A 26,814-nucleotide genomic window follows, 5' to 3' on the forward strand; every position below is an offset into this window, starting at 1 on the left:
CTGTTTTCCTGTCCAGTTCCTGGCAGCAGGGAAAGGCGCACAGCAAACAATGACGGTGATGGTGTATCTGGCACTTCACCTTGCAAGGGCTTGCCAAGGACACAGAAGACAGCCTGAGAAAAGTAGAAGCCCAGTCCTTTACATATGCAACCCAGCCAGACAGGCTAAACATATCTAAACGCCTCTACCAAACCCCAACATAACTGATACAATCATTAAACTGGACACCACCAAATAAAATGCGCCAATCTGCTTTCACTGAAATATTAAAAGTGAATCTCAAAGGTGTTCCAAAAAATAATTAAATCTTTCAGTTGTAAACATGTAAAAAATACATTTCATATCACTTATTATCTAGTTCCAATCCCTTTCCGATGCACCAAAGAGGAACTAAAGTAGAAAGACATCATTGATCAAAATGAGGATATTTGAAATACGGTTGCACTGTCTTAAATGGACCGTGACACATTAACTCAATCATTTAAGTTAATGCATAACTTGATACAACTATTGAACAGGAAATGATCTCATTTGGTAGCATCTGGCCAAAAAGATACAGCCGAAATATATATATAGTCAACAATTTCCAATTAGAGCACAAAAATGGATGAGGTCTGCTGACCTCATGCACGTATCCTTACTAGAAGTCTATCTAGTTCATTTTCTGTTTTATCTATAATCTTTAAATGTATTACCACAATGAACACTTACATTGGGGTGGTAAGTTTGTATAAGTGCATGAACCAAATGAAAAATACATAAAGCATTAGCTACCAGGACTCTTGATGAAGTTGTGCCAGATTCACGGGCTAATTTCTGACCTCTAGTGGTAAAGTTGCAATAAGGTCCTCGAATATATCATACTCCACTCTAAATTGCTGCTGACACTGGGGAGAGAATCCATCTATAAAGGACTAAAAGGAAGACAGTCACCCACAATTTCAGAAGGAATTGGTCTCTTTGACCCTGGGTGGTTTGGGACATTAGTGAACTCCTTGGCTGATGTCCACTTAAATGCTGATTTCAAGCCTCATGCAAGCAAGACTTATTCAAGAACTCCAGACAAAGCAAAGCAACAGTACTCGGGTTTGCATTCAGACTCTTCTCTTCCTCTCCCCAACCTCTTCAGAGTGCTAGTGATTAGGAGAAAACTCAAAGCAAGCAAGGAGAGGAAAGAAAGGTGTGGATAATTGGTACCCATACATGAGCTAACAAATGTAGATATATCACTTAATCACACATAATAAAGTATTTCCAAAAACAAAAAGCAATACTGATACATCAAAAGGAATGTAGTGTTTAGATATCAGAAAGTAATCCTTCCATTATCATTTATAACTAGGTACACTTAAAATTTTTAAACCATAAAGTGGATGTAACCAATTCGGACGTTGGCCCCATAAGTCAGAGATTACACCACTAAGGAGAAAGATTGCTAACACAATATTATTTTTAGAATAATAGCAGAGCAAAGATAAAATTCAGGGAGAAATGTGTTTCAAGAAAAACAAAATTATCTTCCCTGATGATGACAGGATTATCATTTTGAGTTGTCTATTTCTGTTAACGTAGGCAATGCAATTGGTAATTCCCCAATCTTAATGAATTACAAGAGCTCCATAGAGATAATGCAGCTTGTAAAGCTCACTGCATCTGGTCCATATCACAGCCTTTTCTATTGTTCTAAATTTTGTTCTTTAGAACTCAGATACACATGCAACATTGCCACACCCACTTTCCATATTTTTATCTACTAGCACTTTCTTGTATTTGTATGTATGTAGGTAGGTATGTGTGTACTTTTATCTTCTTGTTTATCTCTGGCCTCCATCTAGCCCCTCAATCTCAGTTAACTACCTGCTGTTTATCTTTACATAGCCTTCTCCCTGGTCATATAATCATAAATATACACATACACCAGAGTTGCCATTAACTGTTTAATCAGTTAAAACATTTAAGAGTTTGAAAAGGTATATTAATGCATTTCCTGATAGTGCTGGATCATCACAGACATCAGCTAAACTATCTGACTGTAACATTTGATACTAGAAAGTGGCCTAAAGTGAAATATAATAATATATACATAATTTGCACACTAGATAATTCACGCTATCAAGTATGACATTTTTCACTATATTTTAAAATATGCATCTATAATTTAATTATGTCTGTTAAAAAAAATAATATTCGGAAAGCAATGCACACAGTTTTTTAAAAATCTGTCCAGACAATGAAAGTAAAATCTCCCTCTCCTACTTCTGACTCCCCAGGCCGACCCCTAGGGTCAACTGCTCTTCAGAGTTTTTTATAGAACCTTTCAGAAATTCTTCATGTGTAACAGGGACAAAAATGATTACTGTGGGAGTATTCATAGCTTCTTTCCATCCTCCTATCTACTAATAAAAAAATTCTGACATTTGTACCCTTGACCCCTTCCCACCTCCTACCTTCCTACCTCCCACTGCCTCATTATGCAGATAGGACAAATGGCGGAGTGGGGGGGCTTTTAAGGGAAGAAACAAAGAAGCTGAGGTAGGAGATTTATATCCAAAAAGCCCAGGCCTATTCATTATAGGGGAAGAAAAACAGAAATGGAAAGAAAGAGGGAGAGGTGACAGATGAAGCCTGTCACTGGCAGAGGTATCAGGGAGGGTTTTGGTGAAAGGGGGCAAGTAAGAAATATGGTGCCAGAGGTTTTGGGGTATCTACAGAATATGAGAGAGTGGGAGACAGAAAGACTATGTGGGAATGCAGACGTAAAGAGGTGTTCATACAAGTTATGTTTTATATAACTTGTGTTACATAAAATACAAGTGTTTCATATAAGTTCTTTGAGGAATACAAATAAAGAGTAGAATTACTTTTACTGTCTTCTGAACATGATACCCTCTGGGGCTGAGTCATTAGGAACCTGGGATCTATTCTGTCCACTTCATGTGTGGGTTTGCATTCATGTATGTATGTGTGTGGGTGTGTGTACACGTGTGTGCAGAGAAAGAGAGAGACAATATATAAGTGGATCTATCTACATATACCCCTTATAAAAAACACGAATGGGATCATAGTGTAAGTACCCTTTTGCACCCTGCTTTTTTTCCCTTAAACATATAGATTGATTTATATCCTGCCTGCTTCCTAAAAACATTTGAGTTAGTTTACAGTGAAATCTCAGGCACATGACCTAAAATTGTTAACGTGACTCCAAGGATAGGAATCAAGAAATATAATGGCGAAGGGAGAAACTATATTCAGAAATTCTAGTTAATAATTTCATTTCACAAGTGTAATAAAAAATTAATAAGGTATTTTAAAAATAGATTCCTAAGTAACCAAATGCCAGACATTAATTTTGAAGGGAAGAAATTAATTTTACCTAAGAAAAGACAGAACAATGAAAAGAAAAACTTAGCCTAGAGCTTAAAATGACAGTGAGCGCTTCTTACTGTACAGCTCCATCCACTTCAGAATCTTAACAAAGAGATTCAGGAGAGCGCCATCAATTCTCAGTTGTTTATATAAACAGAGAAACTGAGATAATCCAAAATAATGGGTAATTTCTAATGTATATTTCATTGGTTTTCATATATTCAGAGGGGTAAATGAATAGGAAGTGACTTGAACCATAACAGTGAAATCCCACTGCAAAGAATTGTTTCAGAAAGGCCTGAGAAACTGTCCATTTCCCACAATCCTCTCAGCTCCTCCCAATGACTGCATCCATCTCATCCCTCTAGGAGCAAAACAGTAGATTAAGGCAGAATAATCCTTATAAATCTTTCCTCAAAGTGGGACTGTGTTGAGTCAGATCCTATCAGTGTGAAGGATGTGGGACCATGCAAATAAAGAAAACATTTTTTAATTCATCCATATTTTCAGCAGACTGACTTTCAATCTTCCTCTCCACTCCATTACCTATCACCCTCCTGGGCTATATGTACATAAAATGTCTGATCCAGAAATTTTATATCAGTTCTGTGACCTTCTCCACTCTGATCACCATCATCTCCATGCTCAGCCACAAATCAAAGTCTGTTGGGAACAAATATCCACAACCCTAATATCTTGAACTCTGAAATTCTCTCCCTTCCTACAACCTCCTTCCACTTTCCCTCTCCCTCACACTTTCTGAATCTGTTCTTTACCCACACTGTACCTTCACTATTCACCTCCATTTCCCCAGTCTATCAGCCCCCTCTAGATTCCACTTGGCCCCTTATCCAGTCTGTATCTCTGAGTCAACCATTATGTCATGCATACAGCACCATAAATTCCTTCTCCCTTCTTTCCCACACTGATTTTCTTCCATACGTTTGCCAATCACTAACCCAGTTTAACCCAACTGATGTCTCTGTTTCTCATCCCTGACTTCTGAGAATTGCTAGGGAAAAATCACTTAAATGATACAATAAACAAGCGACACAATAACAATAATAACTATAAACAAATTGATATGGTAAACAGGTACAATAAACAAGGTAGAATATACAGATCACAATCTGGAACCTGGTTCTCCTATTCATTAGCTGGGATAGTTTGGGCAAGTGACATAATCTCTCTGAGCATCTGTTTCCTAATCTGTAAAATGGGGTATATGCACTAGGATGCTTTCAACTGTCAGTAACAGAAAATCCAACCAAAAGTAGTTTATTGTCTCTCATAATAAGACAGCTAAACGTCTGTTCCAGGGTTAATTCAGCGGCTCAATGATGTCATCAAGAACAAAAGTTCTTTCCTCTTTATGCGCCACCAATCTTAGCACATTGGCTTGGGCCTTAGGTTTATCTTTTCATTGTTACAACATTGGTGACTAAAATTCCAGGCATCACATACAGACATAAAGTCTTGCTGAAGAAGGGTACACTTCCTCTCACATGCCTCTTTATATTAGTAAGGAAAACCTTTCCTAGAACCCTCCCAGTAGAATTCTCCTCAAGTTCCTTTGGTTTGGTCATATATCCACCTTTTAACCAATCACTGGCAAAGAGAAATGGGATTGTCATGATTGCCTTTTCAACCAATCATAATTCACCCTCTGGGGCTAGAGAGAGGTCAGTCTTTCCTGAGCACATTGCCACCAGATACGAGAACAAACAGAGTTGTTATAATAAGAAGGAAGACTACCTGTCGGGTAAGCCAACAACCTCTGCCATGTGGGCAATAATACCTACCCCAAAGGGTGGTTATAAAGATTATTTTGGATACATTTGCAAAGTACCAAGCGGTACCTGGCATATGGTAGACACAATGGCTTTTAAAGATGTTCACAAATTCTTTGACATTCTTTCCCTTCAAAAGGTAGAGCTAATTCCCCTACCTTTGAATGTGGACTGTACTTAGTGACTTGCTTCTAACAAATAGAATTTGGCAGAAATAATGGTACGAGACTTTCAACACTAGGTCATAAAAGGCATTGCAGCTTCTGTTTTGCTCTCATGGATTGCCCACTCTGGGGAAGGCTGCCATGTTGTAAGGACACTCAAGCAGCCTGTGGAGAGGCCCATATAGGGAGAAATCAAGGATTCCCACTAACAACCTGCACCAACTTACAAGCCATGTGAGCCACCACCCTGGAAGTGAATTCCCCAGCCCCAGTCAAGCCTTCAAATGACTGATGTCCCAGCTGACATCTTGTCAGCAACCTCATGAAAGACTCCATCCCAGAATCCCTCAGCTAGGCCACTCCTAGAATCCTGGGAAACTCTGAGGATAATAAACATTTATTGTTGTTTTAAGCCACTAAGTTTTGGAGTAATTTCTTACACAGCAATAGATAACTAATACAGATTTTGATACCAAAAGGGGGTTCTGCTATAAAAATAACCTAAAAATGTGGGAGTAGCTTTGGGACTTGGCAGTGGACAGAAACTGGAAGGACCATGAGGAGGAAATTAGTGAAAACTTAAAGGGCCTTGAAGAGACTGTTAAGGAAGCCTGATGGGCTTTGGGGAGACTGCCAGTGAGGGCAGTAAGGTTCTTTAGCTTACTATGACAGTCCAGGTAAAATGTTTCATGGTTTTCTCCTGGACAAATTGTAAGTCTGAGCTTCTTGGACCATTGCTGAGAGGTAATACACATCACGGTTAAATCACAGACTATAGAGCTTGATTGCCTTGATTGGAATCCTAGTTCCATCACCTCTTATCTACGTAATCTTAGTCAAGTTGCTTAACCTCTTTGTGCCTCAATTTCCCTCCTTGGATTGTTATGAGGATTAAATAAGTTACTGAGTGTAAACTTAAAGGAGTAAATACTTCTTTCTATCTCCCGTGGCAGAGTGGATTACAGCTGGGGACCTGCAAACCAGGATTGGGGTAGAAGCCAAGGAACGGTACCTTGAATAGCTAAGAAAAGGATAAAGCCTTTGTGGCAGGCTATCTCAATAGGGTAGCATTTCTTAAGGGGTGGCCCCCCTGCATTAGAATCATCTGGGGTATTTATTTAAAATTCAGGGCCGAACCTTCTGAGATTGAATCAGGAAGTCTGAAGGAAGGCAGAAATTTGTATCTTAGCTGAGCATTTGGTGGATGATTCTTGTGTACACTAAAGTTTGAGAACCACTGCTCTGGGGAAAGGCAGTCCAGGTAAACGGCCTGAAGATTAATCTCTTTGAACTCTACTTTATTTTTTATTTATTTTTGAGGAAGATCAGCCCTGAGCTAACATCTGCTGCCAATCCTCCTCTTTTTGGTCAGGAAGACTGGCCCTGAGCTAACATCTGTGCCCATCTTCCTCTACTTTATATGTGGGACACCTACCACAGCATGGCTTGCCAAGCAGTGCCACGTCCATACCCGGGATCCAAACCAGCAAAGCCCAGGCTGCCGAAGCAGAACATGTGAACTTAACCACTGCACCACGGGGCCGGCCCTGAACTTTACTATTTTATCTTAAAAAATAAGGCAAAGTTTTCCATTCTTCTCCACAATTTATTCATTTTTGTTTTAATATGAAATAAAGTATATAAAATAATAATATGCATTATTTGCCATTGAGTACAATTAATGCCCCTGAAACATGCTAAGTTGACCCTGGACTTGTGGTACTCCCTGGCATACCTCTACATACCTCAGTTGACATGCAAGTCTTTTGTGATAAATACATCAACCCATTTTATTTCTAGTGCTTGGTTTGACAAGTACCATGTGTCGTAAATATGGACATTTGATAACTCATCCTCCAGCTCCACTTTTTTCTAATGAAACTTTTTGTATGGTAGAGGCTGGAAAGTTTAAAATTACATTTCTTAGACCTCTCTGGCATGTAAAAATCTGGATATAAAATAGTTTCCACCAATTAGATACACTCTTACGAGATTCAAGAGGCAGAAGCAAGTTAGAGGCCATCTATCTGTTGCAATGTCTCATTTTGCTAAAAAGTCAAGCTATGGAGAGGTTAGGTTTTCTTCAACACTTTCCAGGTGCCTAGTCACCAGCTCTGGGTGTGTAGAGAGTGAGTTGTGGCAATGGTGCCATGGTGGCCTCCTGATTCCTCACCTTTTAATTATGGCAGAGGCGGCAGCTACTACGGCAGGTTTATTCTGCAGTGTTCTGGAAGTCATACCCAGAGCCAAGTCTAGAGTCCACCTCTCCAAGCTTTCTACCCAACTTTTTAAAAATGCTTTCCATTATAGAGTTTTAAATATATTCAGAAGTAGACATTATAGAATAATGAACCTGCAGCTTCAATATTTACCAACTCAGACCAATCTGATTTCCTAAGTAGCCTGACTCACTTCATCTTATTTTCAAGTAAACCCCAGACATCATATCATTCTATGTAAATATTTCAGCATGTATCATTTTCAAAAAGTAAAGACTCTTCTAAAAATATAACCACTGTGAGATAATAGAAAATATATACTGGTCTCAGGCCCTGGTTCCTGGCGCTGGGCTCCTGAAACTCTTGTAATTCCCTAAGTGACAAGAACACTAGGAGCATCTCTCGTTCTAAAATTTGACTTTGACTGCATCCCTGACACAGGGCTCCCAAGTCCCCTGTAAACTCCTCAGTGGTAAGAGCACTCGGAACGTCTTTCATTCTACTCAGGTGACTCTTGATGGGCTCCAAATGGGGGCTAATCACCAGAAAGACCAAGCCATGATTAGAAGATTGGAATTTTCAGCCCTACCCCTCATCCTTAAGAGAAAGGAGAGGGACTGGAAAGAGTAATAATTGATCATGTCCACATGAGGAAATCTCCATAAAATCCCAATAGTATGGGGTTGAGAGAGCTTCCAGGCGGGTGGACACATCCACACTGGGGGGTGATGCACTCCCAACCCTTCACAGGACAGAAGCTCCTATGCCCAGGTTCCTCCGAGACCTCGCTCTAGGTATCTCTTCAGCTGGGTGTTCATTTGTATCCTTTAAGAAACTGGTAAACATAAGTAAGTGTTTCCCTGAGTTCTGTGACTCGCTCTAGCAAATTAATCAAATCTGAGGACAGGGTCATGGAACCTGATTTGTGGCCCAGTTAGACAGAAGTGGTAAGTGGGGATCTACTACTTACGATTGGCATCTGAAGGGGAGGCACAATCTTGTGGGACTGAGTCATTAACCTGTGGAATCTGATGCTATCTCTGAGTAGACAGTGTCAGAATTGAGTTGAATTGTAGGACACCCAGCTGGTATTGTAGAGCATTGCTCAGTGTGATGGGAAAACCTCCACACATTTGGTGACCAGAAGTGTAGGATTCTGTATAAGCGGTAAAGGAGACACAGAGGAAAGAAACACATAGGAGGAAGAAATGGGTTTTTCCCTTTACAGGAGAGAAAGACATAGGAGAAAGACTAGTTTTTCCTAATACAACCAAAATATCACCATCCCTAAAAAAAAAAAGTCTCTTGTCATAAAAGTTTTCTCTTTTTTTTGTTGAACCAGGAAATCAGATCCATAGATTGCAAAGGGCTAATATATTTCTTAAGTCTTAATGTATAGGCTCCCCTTCCGTTTTTGTTTTTTTTTCCCCCTTCATAATTTATTTGAAGAAACTGTGTTGTTAGTTTCCTGCAGTCCATATTGTGGTGATTGCACCCCATATTCCTGTGTCCTCTAATTCCGATCAATTGGCTATTGGATCTACAGGCTCAATCAGATTTAGATTCAATTTGCTTTTGTTTTTGGCAATATAAGCTGATTTTCACTGATTTTTGAGTACCTAATTCTATATATTAGGTACCTTTCTGGGATAGTAGAAGCTATCAGAAAACAAAACAACAAAAACAAAAGCCTAATATTCAGCATTCAATCAGATGAGTCCACATGTAAAGAGTTAACGGGGATAAACAAACTGGCTCATCATTTAGACATCAAGGGCAGGAAATCTTCCCTAACAGTACCATCCAATTTGAGCTTTGTAATCCACTGTACTCTAGAGAGGCAGTATTCCAGGACCCACTTAAAGAGAAGCCAGGTCATTAGCTTACTATGGCAGGCCAGGTAAAATGTCCCTTGGGTCTCTCCTTGATAAATTCTAAGTCTGAGCTTTAGTCTTCTTAGACTGTTGATTTTAGCTTATATAAAGCTGATAATAGGAAACCTCCCAAAGGCCACCTGGATAACAGCTTCCACAACTTTACTAGTCAAAATTATAACATGTGTAACTACACCCAAAAATCTGTTTTCATTGCTGACTGCCATGGCCAAACACAGGTCTCCCAAGAGATATACTTACCCGTCTTCTTTGTTTTCTGGGCAGCATGAAGTTTCCAGTAAGATTTAAATATCTTAAGATCCTGGATAACCTCTTCTCTATTTTATTTCACTTTACTAACCTGAGTAAGAAATTTGTGACCTCGTTGTATTAGCCAGGGTTCAGTTCCGGGAACAACAATTCTAGGTATTTTTCCCAGAAAGAGATCTCAACTACTGTAACCATTGGCTGTACCATGCAGTTTCAGCATTAGCAGATGCCAGTTGATTGGCTCTCCTGAAGCTGGGCAAAGTCAATCCAAAGCAAACTAAGCATCAGTTCCTAGAAAGAAGCAGATTTTGGCTTCCCTCCATCCCTAGCCCACCAAGTTACTTATTTAGCGGATTTCACAGGAAAGGGTTGAATTAATCATCCTCCCTAGTTCATGGCACACTGTCATCATAGGTCTGTGCAAGGTCCCTCTCATTTTATTGATTTATTCCCTTTTTGCTGCATTCCTCATTTTCATATCCTTTCCCTGCCCCAGGCAAGCTTTAAAATATTTTCCATGTGTGTCACTGTTTGTATGTATTGTTGTAAAACATACATTGTCGTTTTGTCTGCACAATTGACAAATAGTACTGTGCTATAGATCTCGTTGTTTTTTCCACACAGCACTGCTTTTAAGACTTATCCATGTTGCTGTGTATACATCATGCCCGTTGCTGCTAACTCCTGCATAGTACTCAATAGTGCGTATCAACCATTTCACACTCCTCCAGTGACGAAGACCTACGTTACCTCCAACGTCCTGCATCATCCCTGTGGACCTACGTAAAAATTTCTTTGGCATATACCCAGCAATAAGATTGCTGAGTCATAGGATATATAAATACTGTTGTGCCTCAGTACGGGGGTGGGAGGGACTGGTTCCAGGACCCCCAAGGATACCAAAATCTGCAGATGCTCATATCTCTTATATAAAATGGCATAGTATTTGCACAGAACCTACATACATCTTCCCACATACTTTAAATCATCTCTAGAGTACTTATAATACTTAACACAATGTAAATGCTATGTAAATAGTTGCTATACTGTACTATTTAGGGAATAATGACTACAAAAGTCTGTACATGTTCCGTACAGATGCAACTGACCTAGGCCTTTCATCCGCCGTTGTCTGAATCCGGGAATGCGGAACCCCCGACTGGGAGGGCCCACTGTATTTAACTAAGTACTGCTCTCCAGGTTTCTCACAAGTTGCTCTCTCACGAGTCTGCACTCCCATTGCTGGTGCATTAAAGTAATGTTTGGCATTATCCAGGTTTCCATTTTGCCAGACTGAGTGTGAGAGAACATCTCATTTTTATTTTAATTTATTTTTCTCATTAGGAATAAATTCTCTTTATTAGCTTGTTGCCTTTTGGAGTCTCCCTTTCTGTAAATTGCTTCATCATATTCTTTGACCATTTTCCTACTGGGATTTAATTTTACAGGAGTTTCTCTTATATTTAGAATTAGCCTCTTGGCATTCAGACATTGCAAATATTTTCTCCTATTTTCGTTCATGATGTTCTTCATTGGGCAAAAAACTTTATGAAATTCACATTTTTGCCTTACGCTTTTGTTTCTGGGGTTTTAAGTTGCTCCCCACCCCCAGGTCAAAAAGATGCTTTCCAAAATTACTTATAATATTTAATGAAATCCCAGATGCCATGTATAAAGATGCATAATGATTTCAGGTGTTTAATTGTGAAAAATACAGCCAATGGCAACTGTAAGAAATAACCTACAGTAAGGACCATCTCGATTTCAGAAATAATACATTGTGAGTCTTAAAGTTGATCACATACACGTACTATTAATTTCATAGCTTCACCTGTCACAACTGTCTTTAATCCTTCTGGAGTCCACCTATGTATACTGTTAGGTAAGCACCCAGATTGACTTTTCTTCCTATATATCCAGTTTCCCAACCTCAGGAGGCAAGATTTCAATAAATTTACCTTTAAGTATGATATTTGTGCTTTAAAAAAATACTGTTTATCAGACTAAAGAAACTCCTTTCTATTTCTAGGTATCTGAGATATTTTATCATTCTAGGCATTATCATTTTAGGTATTAAATTTTATCAAATACTGTTTCTTTATCTATGAAGTTAATCAAATGACTTTTTTTCTCCCCTTCAGTTAAAGTGGTAAATTATATCCTTGTATTCCTGGAATAAACCTACTTGGTTGTGATACCTTATGCTTTTTATATACCACTGGATTTGTTTTTCCAATATTTCGCTTGGATTTTTGCATCTATGGTCACTAAGAAGATAGGATATATCTTTTTATGGTTACGTTTTAATCTATGTTTGAAAACTCCTAATACAGTTTTTTTAGGTCTGTTTCTGCTCTTTTGTCTCTGGTGGTTACCATTCTTGGTGAATTAGATCTTCGTGTGTTTGGTTATTTTTTATTTTAAACTACTTGTTTTCCTTGGAAAACAGTATGTGGGACTTCTTTTTTTAAATCCTCCAAGATGAGGGTGTATTGTCTCTAAGATTTGTATTTGCTTCTGCCAGGCAGCTAATGGTGGCATTAGCAGGCTGTGACTTCTTTAAATTCAATTCATAACCTGATGTTTTTTAGACTGTGTAGGTAATATAATTTTGGCTGCTAATCTGTGAGGGCCACTAGTGATTATAAATTTTACTTTTTTTTTTTTTTTTTTTTTTCTCTCGCTCCGCTCAGTGCCAAAGCAACATTCCTTGAAGTCTTCTGGGAGTGGGAAGGAGGGCAAAATTACTTCTGATCATCCCCACTGAGGATAAAGCCCTTCATCTTTATGGAGTCTCTCTTATTAGTCTCCAGGTATGCTGGCCTCTGTCTTCTGTTGCTGCTCCCCAACAAGACTGAAAACTGAAACCAAGGTGAGTCAGGACCAGAGGCACCTTTTACAAAGGTGCCTCTAAGTCCTTTCACTCAGATTTTTGGCTGAAGCCCTCACTATCTTATAAAATATGCAATGCTATTAGAATGTTTTAAATATTTTCATCTGGAATTTTTAGTCTCCCCCATGTTCCTGGTGGAAGGGTCACTGTGAATATCTAATTAAGAAACATATACACAAATATGAGATAGCTATATCTTATATTAAATAGGTCAGGCTGACGTAGCAACACCAGAAACACGCTTTGACTGAGGTACTTCCTCCCATGACCACTGATTGAGCTAGTCTATGATACTGACTTTCTTTCCTAAGTCTTGAACAGTGCAGACTGATCCTTCCCAAATAAATTTCCCATCTTCCTCTCCTGTTCAGCATGCTGCAAGTATGATTTGTCCCAAATCCAGTGGTTATAGTGATGCTATTAATGGTTTTTGTTTTCCTTAGAGGGCACTCCAGATTTCTCAAAATTTCATAGGACAATATTCTGGAACCTCATTTTTAATAGAACCTCATTTATTATACCACTGGTATAATAAAACACAATCTACGTACTGAAAAGTTAATGTTGCAATCAAATAAAGGTTATCTATGTGTGTTTTCATAGCTCCCGTTTAAAAGGATATTTTCATCTGATGGCTTTCAATCCAGAGAAGGAAACCATATTCAGTATACTGTTTTGTGCTGTCTTGTAAATAAGTGATATTAGCATGCTCCAGTGTGCCCCCACCCACAGGTGAAGGTCTTTCCTTACCAAAGTCAGCCCATAAAGTCTGGAAGAGAAACTGCTTCTTCAAATGTGCAAACACCTATGCAAGGCTACAGGGATCACAAAGAATCAGAGAAACATGGCAGCACTAAAGGAACACAGTAAATTTCCAGTAACTGACCCAAAGAAATGGAGATACATGAATTGCCCAACAAAAATTCAAAATAATTCTTCTAAAGATGCTCAGGGAGCTATAAGAGAACACATAACAAAATCAGGAAAATAATACAAGAACAAAACTGTAAAGAGACAGAAAACATAAAAAAAAACACAAAACAAATTTTGAACCTGAAAGAATACAATGACTGAACTGAAGAATTCAATAGAGAGCTTCAACAGAAGACTGGACCAAACAGAAGAAAGAATCAGTGAGCTCAAAGACAGAGCATTTGAAGTTATTTAGTCAGAGAAGCAAAAAAGAAAAAAGAATGAAAAGAAATGAAGCAAGCTTATGGGACTTAAGGGACACCATTAACAGAAAATCTATGCATCACTGAAGTCCCAGAAGGAGAAGAGAGGGAAAGGGGCAGGAAGTTTATTTAAAGAAATAATGACTGAGAACTTCCCAAACCTGGGGAAAGATTTGGACATCCAACTTCATGAGGCTAACAAGTCACCCCATAATGTCAATCCAAAACAATCTTCTCTAAACCATATAATAAAATGGCCCAAAATCAAAGACAGAGAAAACTTTTAAAGCAACAAGAACAAAAAAAAAATTCTCTCATATAAGGGAATCCCCATAAGGCTATCAGTAGATTTCTCAGCAGAAACCTTGCTGAACAGGAAAGCATAGGATGAAATATTTGAAGTGCTAAAAGAAAAAACTGCTACCTAAGAATACTTTACCCAGCAAAGCAGTCCTTCAGAAATGAATTTGAGATAAAGACTTTCCCCAAAAAGCAAAAGCTGAGGGAGTTAACCCCCATTACACCTGCCTTACAAGAAATGCTGAAAGGGGTCATTCAAGCTGAAACAAAAGGCGCTAATTAGTAACATGAAAACATATGAAAATATAAAACACACTGGTAAAGGCAAGTATATAGTTAGATTCAGAATACTCTAATACTCTAATATGGTGGTGTGTTAAGTACTTAACTCTAGTACAAATGTTAAAGGACAAAAATATTAAAAATAGCTATAGCTACAATAATTTGTTGGTACACAATATAAAAAGACATAAATTGTAACATCAAAAACATAAAATGCGAGGGGATGAGTAAAAGAATAGAGTTTTTGTATGCGATCAAAATTAAATTATCAGCTTAAAATAGACTTATATCTATAAGATATTTTAAGTAAGCCTCAGGGTAACCACAAAACAAAAACCTGTAAGAGACATACACAAGATAAAGAGAAGGGAATCAAAGTATACTATTATGGAAAATCATCAATTCACAAAGGAAGACAGCAAGAGAAGAAGAAAGTTATAAAGGAACCACAAAACAGCCAGAAAACAATTAACAAGATGGCAGTAAGTCCTTACAAAGCAATAATTAAAGTGTAAGTGGATTAAATTCTCTAATCAAAAGGTGGAGAGTGGCTGAAAAGATTACAAAAGATCCAACTATATGATGCCTACATGAGACTCACTTCAGCATAAAGGACACATATAGGCTTAAAATGAAGAGATGGAAAAAGATATTCCACGAAAATAGAAATGAAAAGAATGCAGGGGTAGCTACACTTATATCAGAAAAAACAAACTTTAAGTCAAAAACTGTAACAAGAGACAAAGAAGGTCATTATATAATGATAAAGTGGCCATCAAGAAAATATAACAATTGAAATACATACACATCCAACATCAAAGCTTATAAATATATTAAGCAAATACTAACAGATGTGAAGAGAATAACAGACAATACAATAGTAAGGGACTCCAATTCTCCACTTTCAACAATGGATAAATCATCCAGACAGTAATAATTAAGGAAATATTGGACTTGTACTATAGTTTAGACCAACCAGATGTAACAGACATATATAGAACATACTGTACAAGAGCAGCAGAATATACATTCTTCTCAAGTGCACATGGAAGAACCTCTGGAATAGATATGTTACATCTCAAACAAGTCTCAAAAAGTTTAAAAAGATTGAAATTATACCAAATATCTTTTCCAACTACAATGGCACGAAACTGGAAATCAACAAGAGGAAAATGAGAAAATGCACAAATATGTAGAAATTAAACAACATTATTCCTGAACAACCAATAGGTCAAAGATGAAACCAAAAAATATCTTGAAAGAAAGAAAAATGGAAACACAAGATACCATACTTACGGGATGCAGCAAAAGCAGTGCTAAGAGGGAAGTGCATAACAGTGCATGCCTACATTTAGAAAAAAAAGAAAAGAAAAGAAAGATCTCAACTTTACACCTCAAGGAATTAGAAAAAGAACAAACTAAGCCCAAAGTCAGCAGAAAGAAGCAGATAACAAAGATCAAAGCAGAAATAAGTGAAATATAGAAAAACAATAGAAAAGGTCAATTAAACTAAGAGCTGGTTTTTTGAAAAAATAAATAAAACTGAAAAATCTTCAGCTAGACTTACCAAGAAAGAAAGAGAGAGGACTCAAATAAATAAAAATCTAAATGAGAGAAAAGACTTTACAATTGGTACCGCAGAAATACAAAGGATCATAAGTGACTACTATGAACAATTATACACCAACAAATTGAACAATCTAGAAGAAACGGGTAAATTCTTAGAAACACACAACCTACCAAGTCTGAATCATGAAGAAACAGAAAATCTAAACAGACCAATAACAAGTATGGAGATTGAATCAGTAATCAAAAACCTCCCAAAAAGAAAACCCAGGGCCAGATGGCTTTGTGGGTGAATTCCACCAGACATTTAAAGAATGAACGTCAATTATTCTCAAACTCTGACCAAAAAAAAGAAGAGGAGAGAACTCCCAAACTCATTTTATGAGGCCAGAATTACCCTGATACCAAAACCAGATAAAGATACTACAAGAAAAGAAAACCAAAGGCCAATATCCTTGATGAATATAGACGAAAAATTTGCAACAAAATACTAGCAAACCAAATTCAACAGTACATTAAAAAGATCATATGCCATAATCAAGTGGAATTTATCCCTGGGATGTAAGGATGCTTCAACATACACAAATCAATAAATGTGATAAACCAAATCAATAGACTGAAAGACAAAAATCATATGACCATCTCAATAGATGCAGAAAAGCATTTGACAAAATTCAAAGTCTTTCATAATAAAAACTCTCAACAAAATGGGTATAGAAGGAACATAGCTCAAAAAAGGCCATATATGACAAACCCATGGCTAGCAAAATACTCCACAGTGAAAGGCTGAAAGTTTTTCCTCTAAGACTCAGAACAAGACAAGGGTACACTCCTATTCAACACAGTACTGAAAGTCCTAGTCAGAGCAATTAGGCAAGAAAAAGGAATAAAAGAAATCCAAATCAGAAAGGAAGAAGTTAAACTGTCTCTGTTTACAGATGATATGATTTTATATATAGAAAATCCTAAAAACTCCACCAAAAAACTGTTAGAATAAATAAATTCACTCAAGTTGCAGGATACAAAATCAATATACAAAAATCAGTTGCATTTCTATACACTAGCGATGAACTATCAGAAAAAGAAATTAAGAAAACAATTCCATTTTCAATAGCATCAAAAACAATAAAATACTTAGGAATAAATTTAACCAAGGACTTGAAAAGTATGTACACTGAAAACCTACAAGACAGTGATTAAAAAAACTGAAGACACAAATAAATGAAAGATATCCCATGTTCATGGATTGGAAGAGTTAATATTGTTAAAACTTCCACACTACCCAAAGCCATCTACAGATTTCAAGCAATTCTTATCAAAATTCCAATGGCAGGGGCCGGCCCAGTGGCATAGTGGTTAAGTTCACACATTCCACTTCGGCGGCCCCAGGGTTCACCAGTTCGGATCCCAGGTGTGGACATGGCACTGCTTGGCAAGCCACGCTGTGGCAGGTGTCTCACATATAAAGTAGAGGAAGATGGGCATGGATGTTAGCTCAGGGCCAGTCTTCCTCAGCAAAAAGAAGATTGGCAGCAGATGTTGGCTCATGGCTAATCTTCCTCAAAAAAAAAAAAAATTCCAATGGCATTATTTCACAGAAATAGGAAAAACAATCCTAAAATTCACAGAGAACCACAAAAGACCCCAAATAGCCAAAGCAACCTTGACAAAGAACAAAGCTAGGGGCATCACACCTCCTGATTTCAAACTATATTACAAAGCTACAGTGATCAAAACAGTATGGTATTGGCATAAAAACAGGGACTAACAGAACAGAATCTAGAGCCCAGAAATAAACCCACTAATATTAGACAAGGGAGCCCAGAATACTTAATGGGGAAAGGATAATCTCTTCAATAAACGGTATTGGGAAAACTGAATATTCACATGCAAAAGAATGAAACTGAACCCCTATCTTACACCACTCACAAAAACTGACTCAAAATGGACTAAGGATTTAAACGTAAGACCTGAAACTGTAAAACTTCTAGAGGAAAACAGAGGGGAAGCTGCTTGACATGTCTTAGCAAAGATTTTTTAGATATGACACCAAAAGCACAGGCAAAAAAAGGCAAAAATCAACAAGTAGAACTACATCAAACTAAAAAGCTTCCGCAGAGCAAAGGAAGCCATCAACAAAACGAAATGGAAACCCTGCAGAATGGGAGAAAATATCTGCAAATCATAAAGGGTTAACATCCAAAATACAAGAAACTCATACAACTCAATAGCAAAGAAAGGAGACAGATCCAATTAAAAACTGGACAGAGGCGTTGAATAGACATTTCTCCAAAGACATACGAATGGGCAACAAGTGTGTGAAAAGGTGCTCAACATCTCTAATCATCAAGGAGATGCAAATCAAAATCACAATGAGACATCACTTCCAACCTGTTAGGATGGCTATTATCAAAAAATAAGAAATAACAAATGCCGGCAAAGGTGTGGAGAAAAGGAAACCCTGATATACTGTTGGTAGGAATGTAAATTGGTACAACTACTATGGAACAGTATGGAGATTCCTTTAAAAATTAAAAATAGAACTACCATATGACCCAGCAACCCAACTTTGTTTCAAAGGAAACAAAATCAGTATTTCAAAGTGACATCTGTATTCCTATGTTCATTGCTGCATTATTCACAAAAGCCAAGCATGAAAACAACCTAAGTGTCCATAACAGATGAATGGATAAAGAAAATGTGGTGGAATATTATGCTGACATAAAAAAGAAGGAAATCCCGCCATTTGCAACAATATGAATGAACCTTGAGGGTACTAAGTGAAATAAATCAGACAGAGAAAGGCAAATACTGTATGATCTCAATCTCACTTATATGTGGAATCTAAAAACATTGAACTCATAGAAACAGACAGTAGAATGGTGGTTGCCAGGGGCTGAAGGGTGGGGGAAATGGGACAATGTTGGTCAAATGGTACAAACTTTCAGTTACAAGATGAATAAGTTCTGGGGATCTAAGGTACAATATGGTGACTACAGTTAACATACCATTGTATACTTTAAAGTTTTTATGAGTGTAGAGCTCTAATGTTCTCACCATAAGAACAACAAAAGGGTAATTATGTAAGGTGAAGGATACATTAACCAACCTTTTTGCAGTAAACATTTCACAATATATACACATATCAAATCATCACATTGTGCACCTTAAGCTTACACAATGTTAAACGTCAATTAGATCTCAATAAAGCTGAAAAAAGGGGATAACTCCATCACCTCATTATTTTTTTTAAGATTGGCACCTGAGCTAACATCTGTTGCCAATCTTCTTTTTTTTCCTTCTCCCCAAAGCCCCACCAGTACATAGCTATATATTCTAGTTGTAGGTCCTTCTGGTTGTGCTATGTGGGATGCCACCTCAGCATGGCCTGATGAGTGGTGCTAGGTCCGTGCCCAGGATCCGAACAGGCGAAACCCTGGGCCACTGAAGCAGAGCACTCAAACTTAACCACTCGGCCATGGGGCCAGCCCCCATCACTTCATTCTACATCCTGACCTCAAATCCTGCAGCTGCTCCTATATGAGACCACAAATAGAACTGCTGATTGATCACATTTTCTATTATTTCTCTACCTCCAAATATAGTCATTCCTTGGGTTAAGGAATTAATTTAAATTCTGAAACTTCTTTAAAATTAAAATGCTAACGTTTAATTAGCTATTAAAATTAAATAAATCTCTAGCAAATTAAACTTAAATAAATCAAGATTACCCAGAGGAGTGCTTCAGAACCTATGAAGGGTACAATTGTATGGTTATATATGTACAAATCCATGAATTTGAAGTGTTTAATCTTTTTTCTACAGAAAGTCATTTAAAGATTTCAATCATGAAAGCAAAGCTCAAAGTTACCACCTCCAAAAAGAATTATTCCTCTCCAGTGCTTCCACAGTTCTTTCTTTAAATGCAGTTTCTAGTTCTTAGGACATACACGTTTATATCTCCCTAAAGTTTACTTAGCTTTAAATCACTTGCAACAAGTATTGAGCTTTCAGACATGGATGTGATTAATAAATGTTTAAGAAAACACAAAAGTCAATATGCAAATATATTAACTAAGCAGTATCACTAGAAATGACTTACACACCTAATCTAGGTGCCACCACCAAGTTATCAGATCAAAAGCAATCTCATTAGCAGTTAAGTCATCAACTGAAAGCCCATTCCATCAGCCATGTTGATGACTCATTTGAATATTTAAGTTAAAACATATGCAACTGTGATTTCCTTTTTATTCTTCCTAGCACATAGTAGTCATCAACAAAGATCTCTGGGAGGAATGTATCAAAAATTAATTTTCACATTATGGCATTCAGTGATCAAAAAACATGTAATCTCCTGCAGCTAGATGTGACCATGTGATTAAGTTCTGGCTAATAAGATGTAAGTGGAAGTGTCCTATGGCAGCTTCCAAAAATCTTCTATAAAAGATCACTGGCACTTGCCCATTGCTCCCTTCTTCTTTGTCCTTCCTCCAATAAAATGTAGACAGGATTAGAGCTCTAGCCACCCACCCTGGTCTAGGAAAATGAGGGCCACACTTCAGGTATGGTAGAGTAGTGAGCAAAAAGGATCTTAAATCCCAAAAAACTTCATGGAAAAGAACACATCCATAAGTCCTGGACTCTGTCTCTGGAATTTTATATTGAGAGAAATAAACTTTTATCTTTGCCACTGGGAAAATCCATAATATCAGGTTCCTTTGGATAAAGGAGGAAGGTAGATTTATAAATGGCAGATTTTCATAGACATATATTGTGAAGTCAAATCTCTCTGAGATGGGAATATTAGGATATTCTCTCTTTTTAAGTAATTATTCTTACTCTTATGAGATATGAAGTTGCTCTATACTAGAAGTCAGAGAATCCAGGTTCAAGTCTTACCTCTGCCACTAAGTAACAAATCAATCAAATTCTCTAAGCCTTTGTGTCTTTACTTGTTAAAGTCGGTAGCACCACTTATCTAATAAGATTCTTGTATGACTTAAAATACAACGGGTATGAAAGTGTTCCATAGTATAAATCACTATACACAAAATAGTTGATGAGAATAATTTTTATACCTGTGGATAGAAGTTCTGTCTTACACTGCATCCTCAATAGCAAGTGCTCAATAAATATTTGTTAAATAAATATTTTTAAGTCCTTGTTAAGTGAATGAAATTATTCCGCTTTGGAGTTGAATAAAGTTCAAAGGTCTTTAATATTAACTAAAATACTACTTGAGTCCCTTAGAGAGACAATTCTTAATTTTGATAATAGCTATAAGCTATTTGCTATAGCAAAATAATTTAAACTAGAAGAAAAGATGTGGCACAGAAATGAAATTTTTAGGATCCTTTTCCCTTGAAATTACCATGTAACACATAAAAATATATTTTAATATTTAAACAACTAACCCTACCACATCAAATGAAGGATTTCCTCACATTGGACTGTGGCTAAAGTATTTTATTAAATTAAGCACGTAATTTGCAAATGGTTTCATAAGAAATTTAAAAAGCAAAGCTATAAAACATTTTCAATAAAAAAGTACAGCGTTAACAGCAAAATTACATTTTATTTATAGTACAAATAAAAACAATTCGTTTCTGATACACTGTCTGAAAATTTTATAATATATTCTCCATCTGATAGCTGCAATATTGTATTTTAATGCGAAGTCTCACGGTCAATTCAACCATTTGTTAATAACAGGTTCATCATTTGGACCATGAAAGTCAATTACTCAACTTTAAGGAAAGTAACAAAATTTGTCAACATACAATGTGAAGTTATAAAAGGCTCTTCAGGATGTAGATGTATTCTAGCCTTGTTTCTCTATTAAATTCTGTGAAGAGGCATTAAGTAACACTGTAAACTTGAATTACATTTTAAAAATAAGCACCATTAACATACATTCTACATAAACTTTACTTTTTAAATGACACTTTTTGTTTGGCCACACAAACATTTAAATCTGTTTTCTTTATCATGTAAATAAAAATAAGCAATATTTTAACTATTACACAGAAAGATTATCAAATTTCACCTCATTGCACAATGGAAAAGCACTTAGAAAAAGCACTTGGAAAAAACAGCACACGTTATTTTCGTGTCTTTTTTATACACATTTGTCATTTTCTTACATTGAGAGCAGTTAAACATTGTCAGAGCAATTTCCTGAGTTTTGAAGTTTCCAATTTCCAGCTCAGAAATAACGAATCTTGTTATTATACATGTTCTTTTTTTTAAGCATACAAAATACTTGAGTTCAAAAAGAAAAAGATGAAAATAAAGGCCTGGAAACAATCCAACAGAACTGTTTAGCTTCTCAAAATGTGTTGTAATACACAAGACACTTCAAAGGATGTCAGGATTTCTAATAAGTAATATATCCTATAGGTAAAGGCCACAGAATTGCAAACAGTATGGAAATACTAATACGTTGAAAAACTCTCAACTTGAAAATAATATAGAGATATATTGACAGCCAATAAATGTAAGACAGCATGCTTCCACTTCTCATCTCAAAGTAAGGAAGTGGATGGATTAAAAGTACTGTTAAGAGTCCCCTCCAGGCAACCCCACTTCCCCTGTGAGTGTCCACATTAGTTCTCTTTTTCCCACTGGTAAGACACTACTGAAAGGATATAACTGTCACTAAAACCTTCCAAACTACACAAGTGTTGTACTTTTAAAATATTCAGATGCTAGCAAAGAGCCTTTCTAATGACTCACGTATTAGCACAAATACACCAATACATGAAAACTTTGATAATCTCCACACTATCTTTACCTTTGGTATTTAGGACTTAGAAATGGGTAAAACAAGAAGGAAGAGATTATAAAATTCTCTCTCATAATTATATGTTGCTTAAACTATGCTAGACAGTGGAGTAGAAGGCAGGTTAGGATTAAACAACTTCATAAAAAACACATACGATGCTCAAAATTTGCCTATATATTTATGAATAACGATTAAGAAGAAATACTACGAGATTTACCAAAATAAGGCATAAAATTAAAGTTGATACAGCTTGGAAAACATAGCTTCTTTCATTTTGCTTCTGCTCACAAAATACCTCACCTCTTGTTCTTTTTGACTGCTCCCGATTAATCATAATTACATTAATATTGAAATAAGTCTAGCAGAAGTGCTCAAAAACGGTGATTTTTTAAACTGGGTGAGGAAATACAAAAAACAGAAAAATGAGTATGCAGCTGCATACATTCAAATAAGTCCAGGTTTTAGTATTGTTATTCACATTTCTTGAATCATATTAATTTATACACAGAAATATTTTATTTCATTAACTAACAACTGTAGTTTATAATAAGTTATTGAAAGGAACTGCTTTATTTTTAATGCACACAACTCTTCCAGACATTACAAAAAAAATGTATGTTAAACTGTTGGCATTTTTTCTTTTTTTAACAAACTACTACAAACATAAGAATGTGAATAATACTTCAATGCCAGTCACTAACCATTTCTAAGTAACAAACATATTTTTATTTCTGTGGAAATAAAATTCAGTGATATGGCTCTTCTTTTAAAAGCATGCTTTCATGATGTATAAAAAACATGTTTTTGAGTTTTATTTTCATTAAAATGTTCTTTTGGGGAAATGATGCTATAATTCAGCATTCTTTCAGCTCAATCCTATAATTCCTGATCCAAATGATTTTTTGTATCAAAAAGCAACAAAGTTGTTTGCTAAAATCATATACGTTGAAAATATTCTCCACATCCAAAGTCAAATTTATTTAAACCATTGTCCCATATTGGAAAATTACACTTTACCACATTAAACCTGTATAAAGGAAATAACAACATACTAACAGGACTTTTTAGCTCACCAAAAAACAGAAGTTAATGAGTTTCCTTTTAGAAAGTTGGCTGTTTTTAAAAAAAAGGTAAAAAACCTTTAAATTTTACCGATTTCTTTTATGATTATATCAAAAATGTTTTCTATCTTTGTTTTCAGTTAATAGGATTTTGACCTACTGCAGTTTAGAGATTACATACCTCAAATATAAAACATAACTCTTTAGTACTGTCTTAAATACCACTTACACAGACCATTCTATAAGCAGTTCTATGAGACAGCAACACTTGGTAGATATCTAACAACTTCTTCTTCTCTGAAAACTTTTCTGCCTATGGAAGTACAAAACTGCAACATAATCTCAGAACTCAACTTTCCTCCCGGAAAATGCACACACACACAAGAAAGGAACAAGAAGTAAGAGATCAAGATCGTATAAAAAGCAGAAGAAAGTGCAACAGCATGTCTTCCTTCCTGTGGGATACAGCAAAATGAAATAATTTTATATTTTTACTTCTGAAATCAAAACACATTCAAGCATTTTGCTAGATATCCTTGCTTTTGTTACCACTATTTCTAAGGAGCGATACCACTGCTTTTTCCTCTTTTAACATAAGCCTTTGGAGAGCAGGAACCAAGTCTCAAAGCAATTGAATGCCTCTCAGAGAAGCCTTTAGGACTTTATTCAACGTCAAACAACAATTAATACAAAAGTAACATTTTCTCTCTGAGAAAGAATCAGAGCACTTCAAACTTTAAAACTGCAGCCGATATGTTTCTTCGACATTTGTAATCAATAAAAATTCTCTTTAATATTTTTAACAGACAACATATTTGGCATTTGATTCAGTAAAAAATTAAACTTCTCTTGAATTGTAAAAAACATCATCATAATGTTTTTCTGTTTTATAACTGGACATTATTTCTAATAAAACACGTTTACAGTAAAACTAATTTACTGCAAATAAAACTAATTTCAACCTACAAACCTTCACACTTCTAAGTCAAGGACGTTTATTTTACTTTAGCATGACTTTCAAGCACCCTGGTTTAATTTCAGAGAACCTGCAGAAATGAGAAAAGAGTTATTTTAAAGAGAGAGATTTCAAACTGGTTAAGGAACGTATCTTGTAATCAATTCCAAATGCCTATGTTAAATATAATATTTACTATCAAAGTACTCTCCTTTACTAAGCCACCATCCAGGACCATTATCTATACTTAGGTGTCTTTTAATCTATTGTCTAAATAAATAAAATCCTAAGGGTGAGGGTTACTCCTTAGTAGTTATAATAATTTAAGATTTTTCAAAACTCTGAAGCCTGAATTTGGCCCTCACGAAGAAGAGCCTGATGTATAAAGGAAAAGATGATGTCTGCATTACATTATTTCTGTGCATTAAGTCAGCACCAAGAAGAAATCTCTAATAAAAGAGGTAAGTCTCCTTCATCAGGCTATGAAACGCTTTCAACTCCCTCAGCGTAAAATTTAAAGAAACAGTAGTCTCTAAAATAAATCATTAATCCCAACATGATAGTATTCTGGTCTATTACTCTTTTTGTAAAACTACTCTGAACCGTCATCTGTTTGCATGCTCAGAATTAATGCTACCATTTTCTATAATGTAGTCAAACAACACGTTACATGGCATAAAAAAATATGCCATACTAATTAAACCTAGAAGGAGGTTTTACTTAATGGGGAGGAGGGTACTTAATGATATCCATCCTCAGGGAATCTTTCCAGCAACAGATCTTTATGCTTGGACTTTTCTTTTCATTTTCTGTTATTGAATTATAATCACTTAATGAAAAAGGACATTTCATGTTTGCCAGCTAAGATCATTAATGGCATTTAACTCATGAAGAGGTATAACTTCATACTGACTGGAGCATTTCCACTAAAGTTTAAACACATTCAAATTACAAGCATATTTCAGGAGAAACTCCCAATTCTTTCCAAAATCTACAAGTACATATTTTCTTTCAAAGAAATAATTAAACAGCAACCTTACAGTATGATATGTATAATCTAATTCTCTTAGATAATACATTATCAAAGAAACACAAATATATTTACTTTCTTTTATAATTTTAAATTTATGATAGAAATAGTTTTTATCAGATGATTACTTCAACAACAAACACATTTTTCTTCATTTCTGGATTACTGAATGTCGCAAATCCTGCAGGGAACATTCTATCACAATTTAAGTATAAATTTGCGGCTAAAATCAGATAGCTAAATTTAGTTTACTATTCTAACAAATTGCTCTGAGCATACCATTAGTGTTTACTCTCTATACAGGGCAATTGCCATTATCATAACCGAAATCTATACCCACCTGAAGCTGTGGCTTGTGAGGTATTTAATGACAGCTGGTTTGATGCGAGCAACTCCTCCCTGGCTGTGACTCCCTCTGCCCGTAATCACAGAGAGATAGGGCTTACCACCACTCTGCTCAAATTCTGTTACAGCAGGAATTGGAACAGTTAAAATTTATTTATCTACATTCTCAATAGAAAACAAACTTCAACCACTCAAACACATACAAAATTATTTTCATGGGGATTAGAGATTTATTACCTCAAAAAGCCCCAAAATTAATGTTTTAAAATGTATGTTTCATCTACACTGTAGGTATGGAAGTCTCATAGCAATTCACCCACCTAAGGACTTAAGAGGGGTTTCTTCCCCTGTAGAGAGGGATATTTGTGTGTGCTACCAGAAGTTCTCTCTGAAATAATGATAATGATATAATAATATTTAATAATACCAAGCAATTATTATACGCATGGAATCAGGTATAGCTTTAAGTGACTTGTATTTATTAACTAAGAATCTTCACAACAACCCTATTAATGAAATACTCTGAAGCTGGCCAGCTGGTTCTGATTAGCAGCTCTGCCACTCAATGACTGTGAGATGACCATGGACAAGTTACTTAGCCTATCTGTGCCTGTTTCCTCATCAGTAAAATGGGATATAAAGCAAGTGCTTTCTAGAATATCCCTCCCAGGAATAGCGATTAGCAAATCCACTAATTATAGCACAGACTGCAGTCCTACTATTAAGATAATCAATTG

At 36.2% G+C, this 26,814-nt stretch overlaps 1 protein-coding gene across 6 annotated transcripts in view; it reads right to left on the reverse strand.

The window, feature by feature from the left end:
• Positions 1-21,352: 21,352 nt before the first annotated feature.
• The window catches only part of LOC124232943 (NEDD4-binding protein 2-like), an 86,524-nt gene continuing 81,062 nt past the window's right edge, over positions 21,353-26,814 (reverse strand). For 5 of the 6 annotated variants that reach the window (XM_046649897.1, XM_046649893.1, XM_046649894.1 and 2 more), the window contains 2 exons: positions 26,073-26,196; positions 21,353-24,793 (listed from right to left, as the gene is read on the reverse strand). In XM_046649897.1, coding sequence (XP_046505853.1) covers positions 24,748-24,793; positions 26,073-26,196 — 170 coding nt within the window. In that variant the 3' untranslated portion in view covers positions 21,353-24,747. The remainder of the gene's footprint in view (positions 24,794-26,072; positions 26,197-26,814) is intronic. The other variant, XM_046649892.1, reaches the window with a different exon arrangement.

The sequence above is a fragment of the Equus quagga genome, unplaced genomic scaffold (genome assembly GCF_021613505.1).
Source record: "Equus quagga isolate Etosha38 unplaced genomic scaffold, UCLA_HA_Equagga_1.0 146_RagTag, whole genome shotgun sequence".
In the NCBI taxonomy this organism is placed as follows: domain Eukaryota; kingdom Metazoa; phylum Chordata; class Mammalia; order Perissodactyla; family Equidae; genus Equus; species Equus quagga.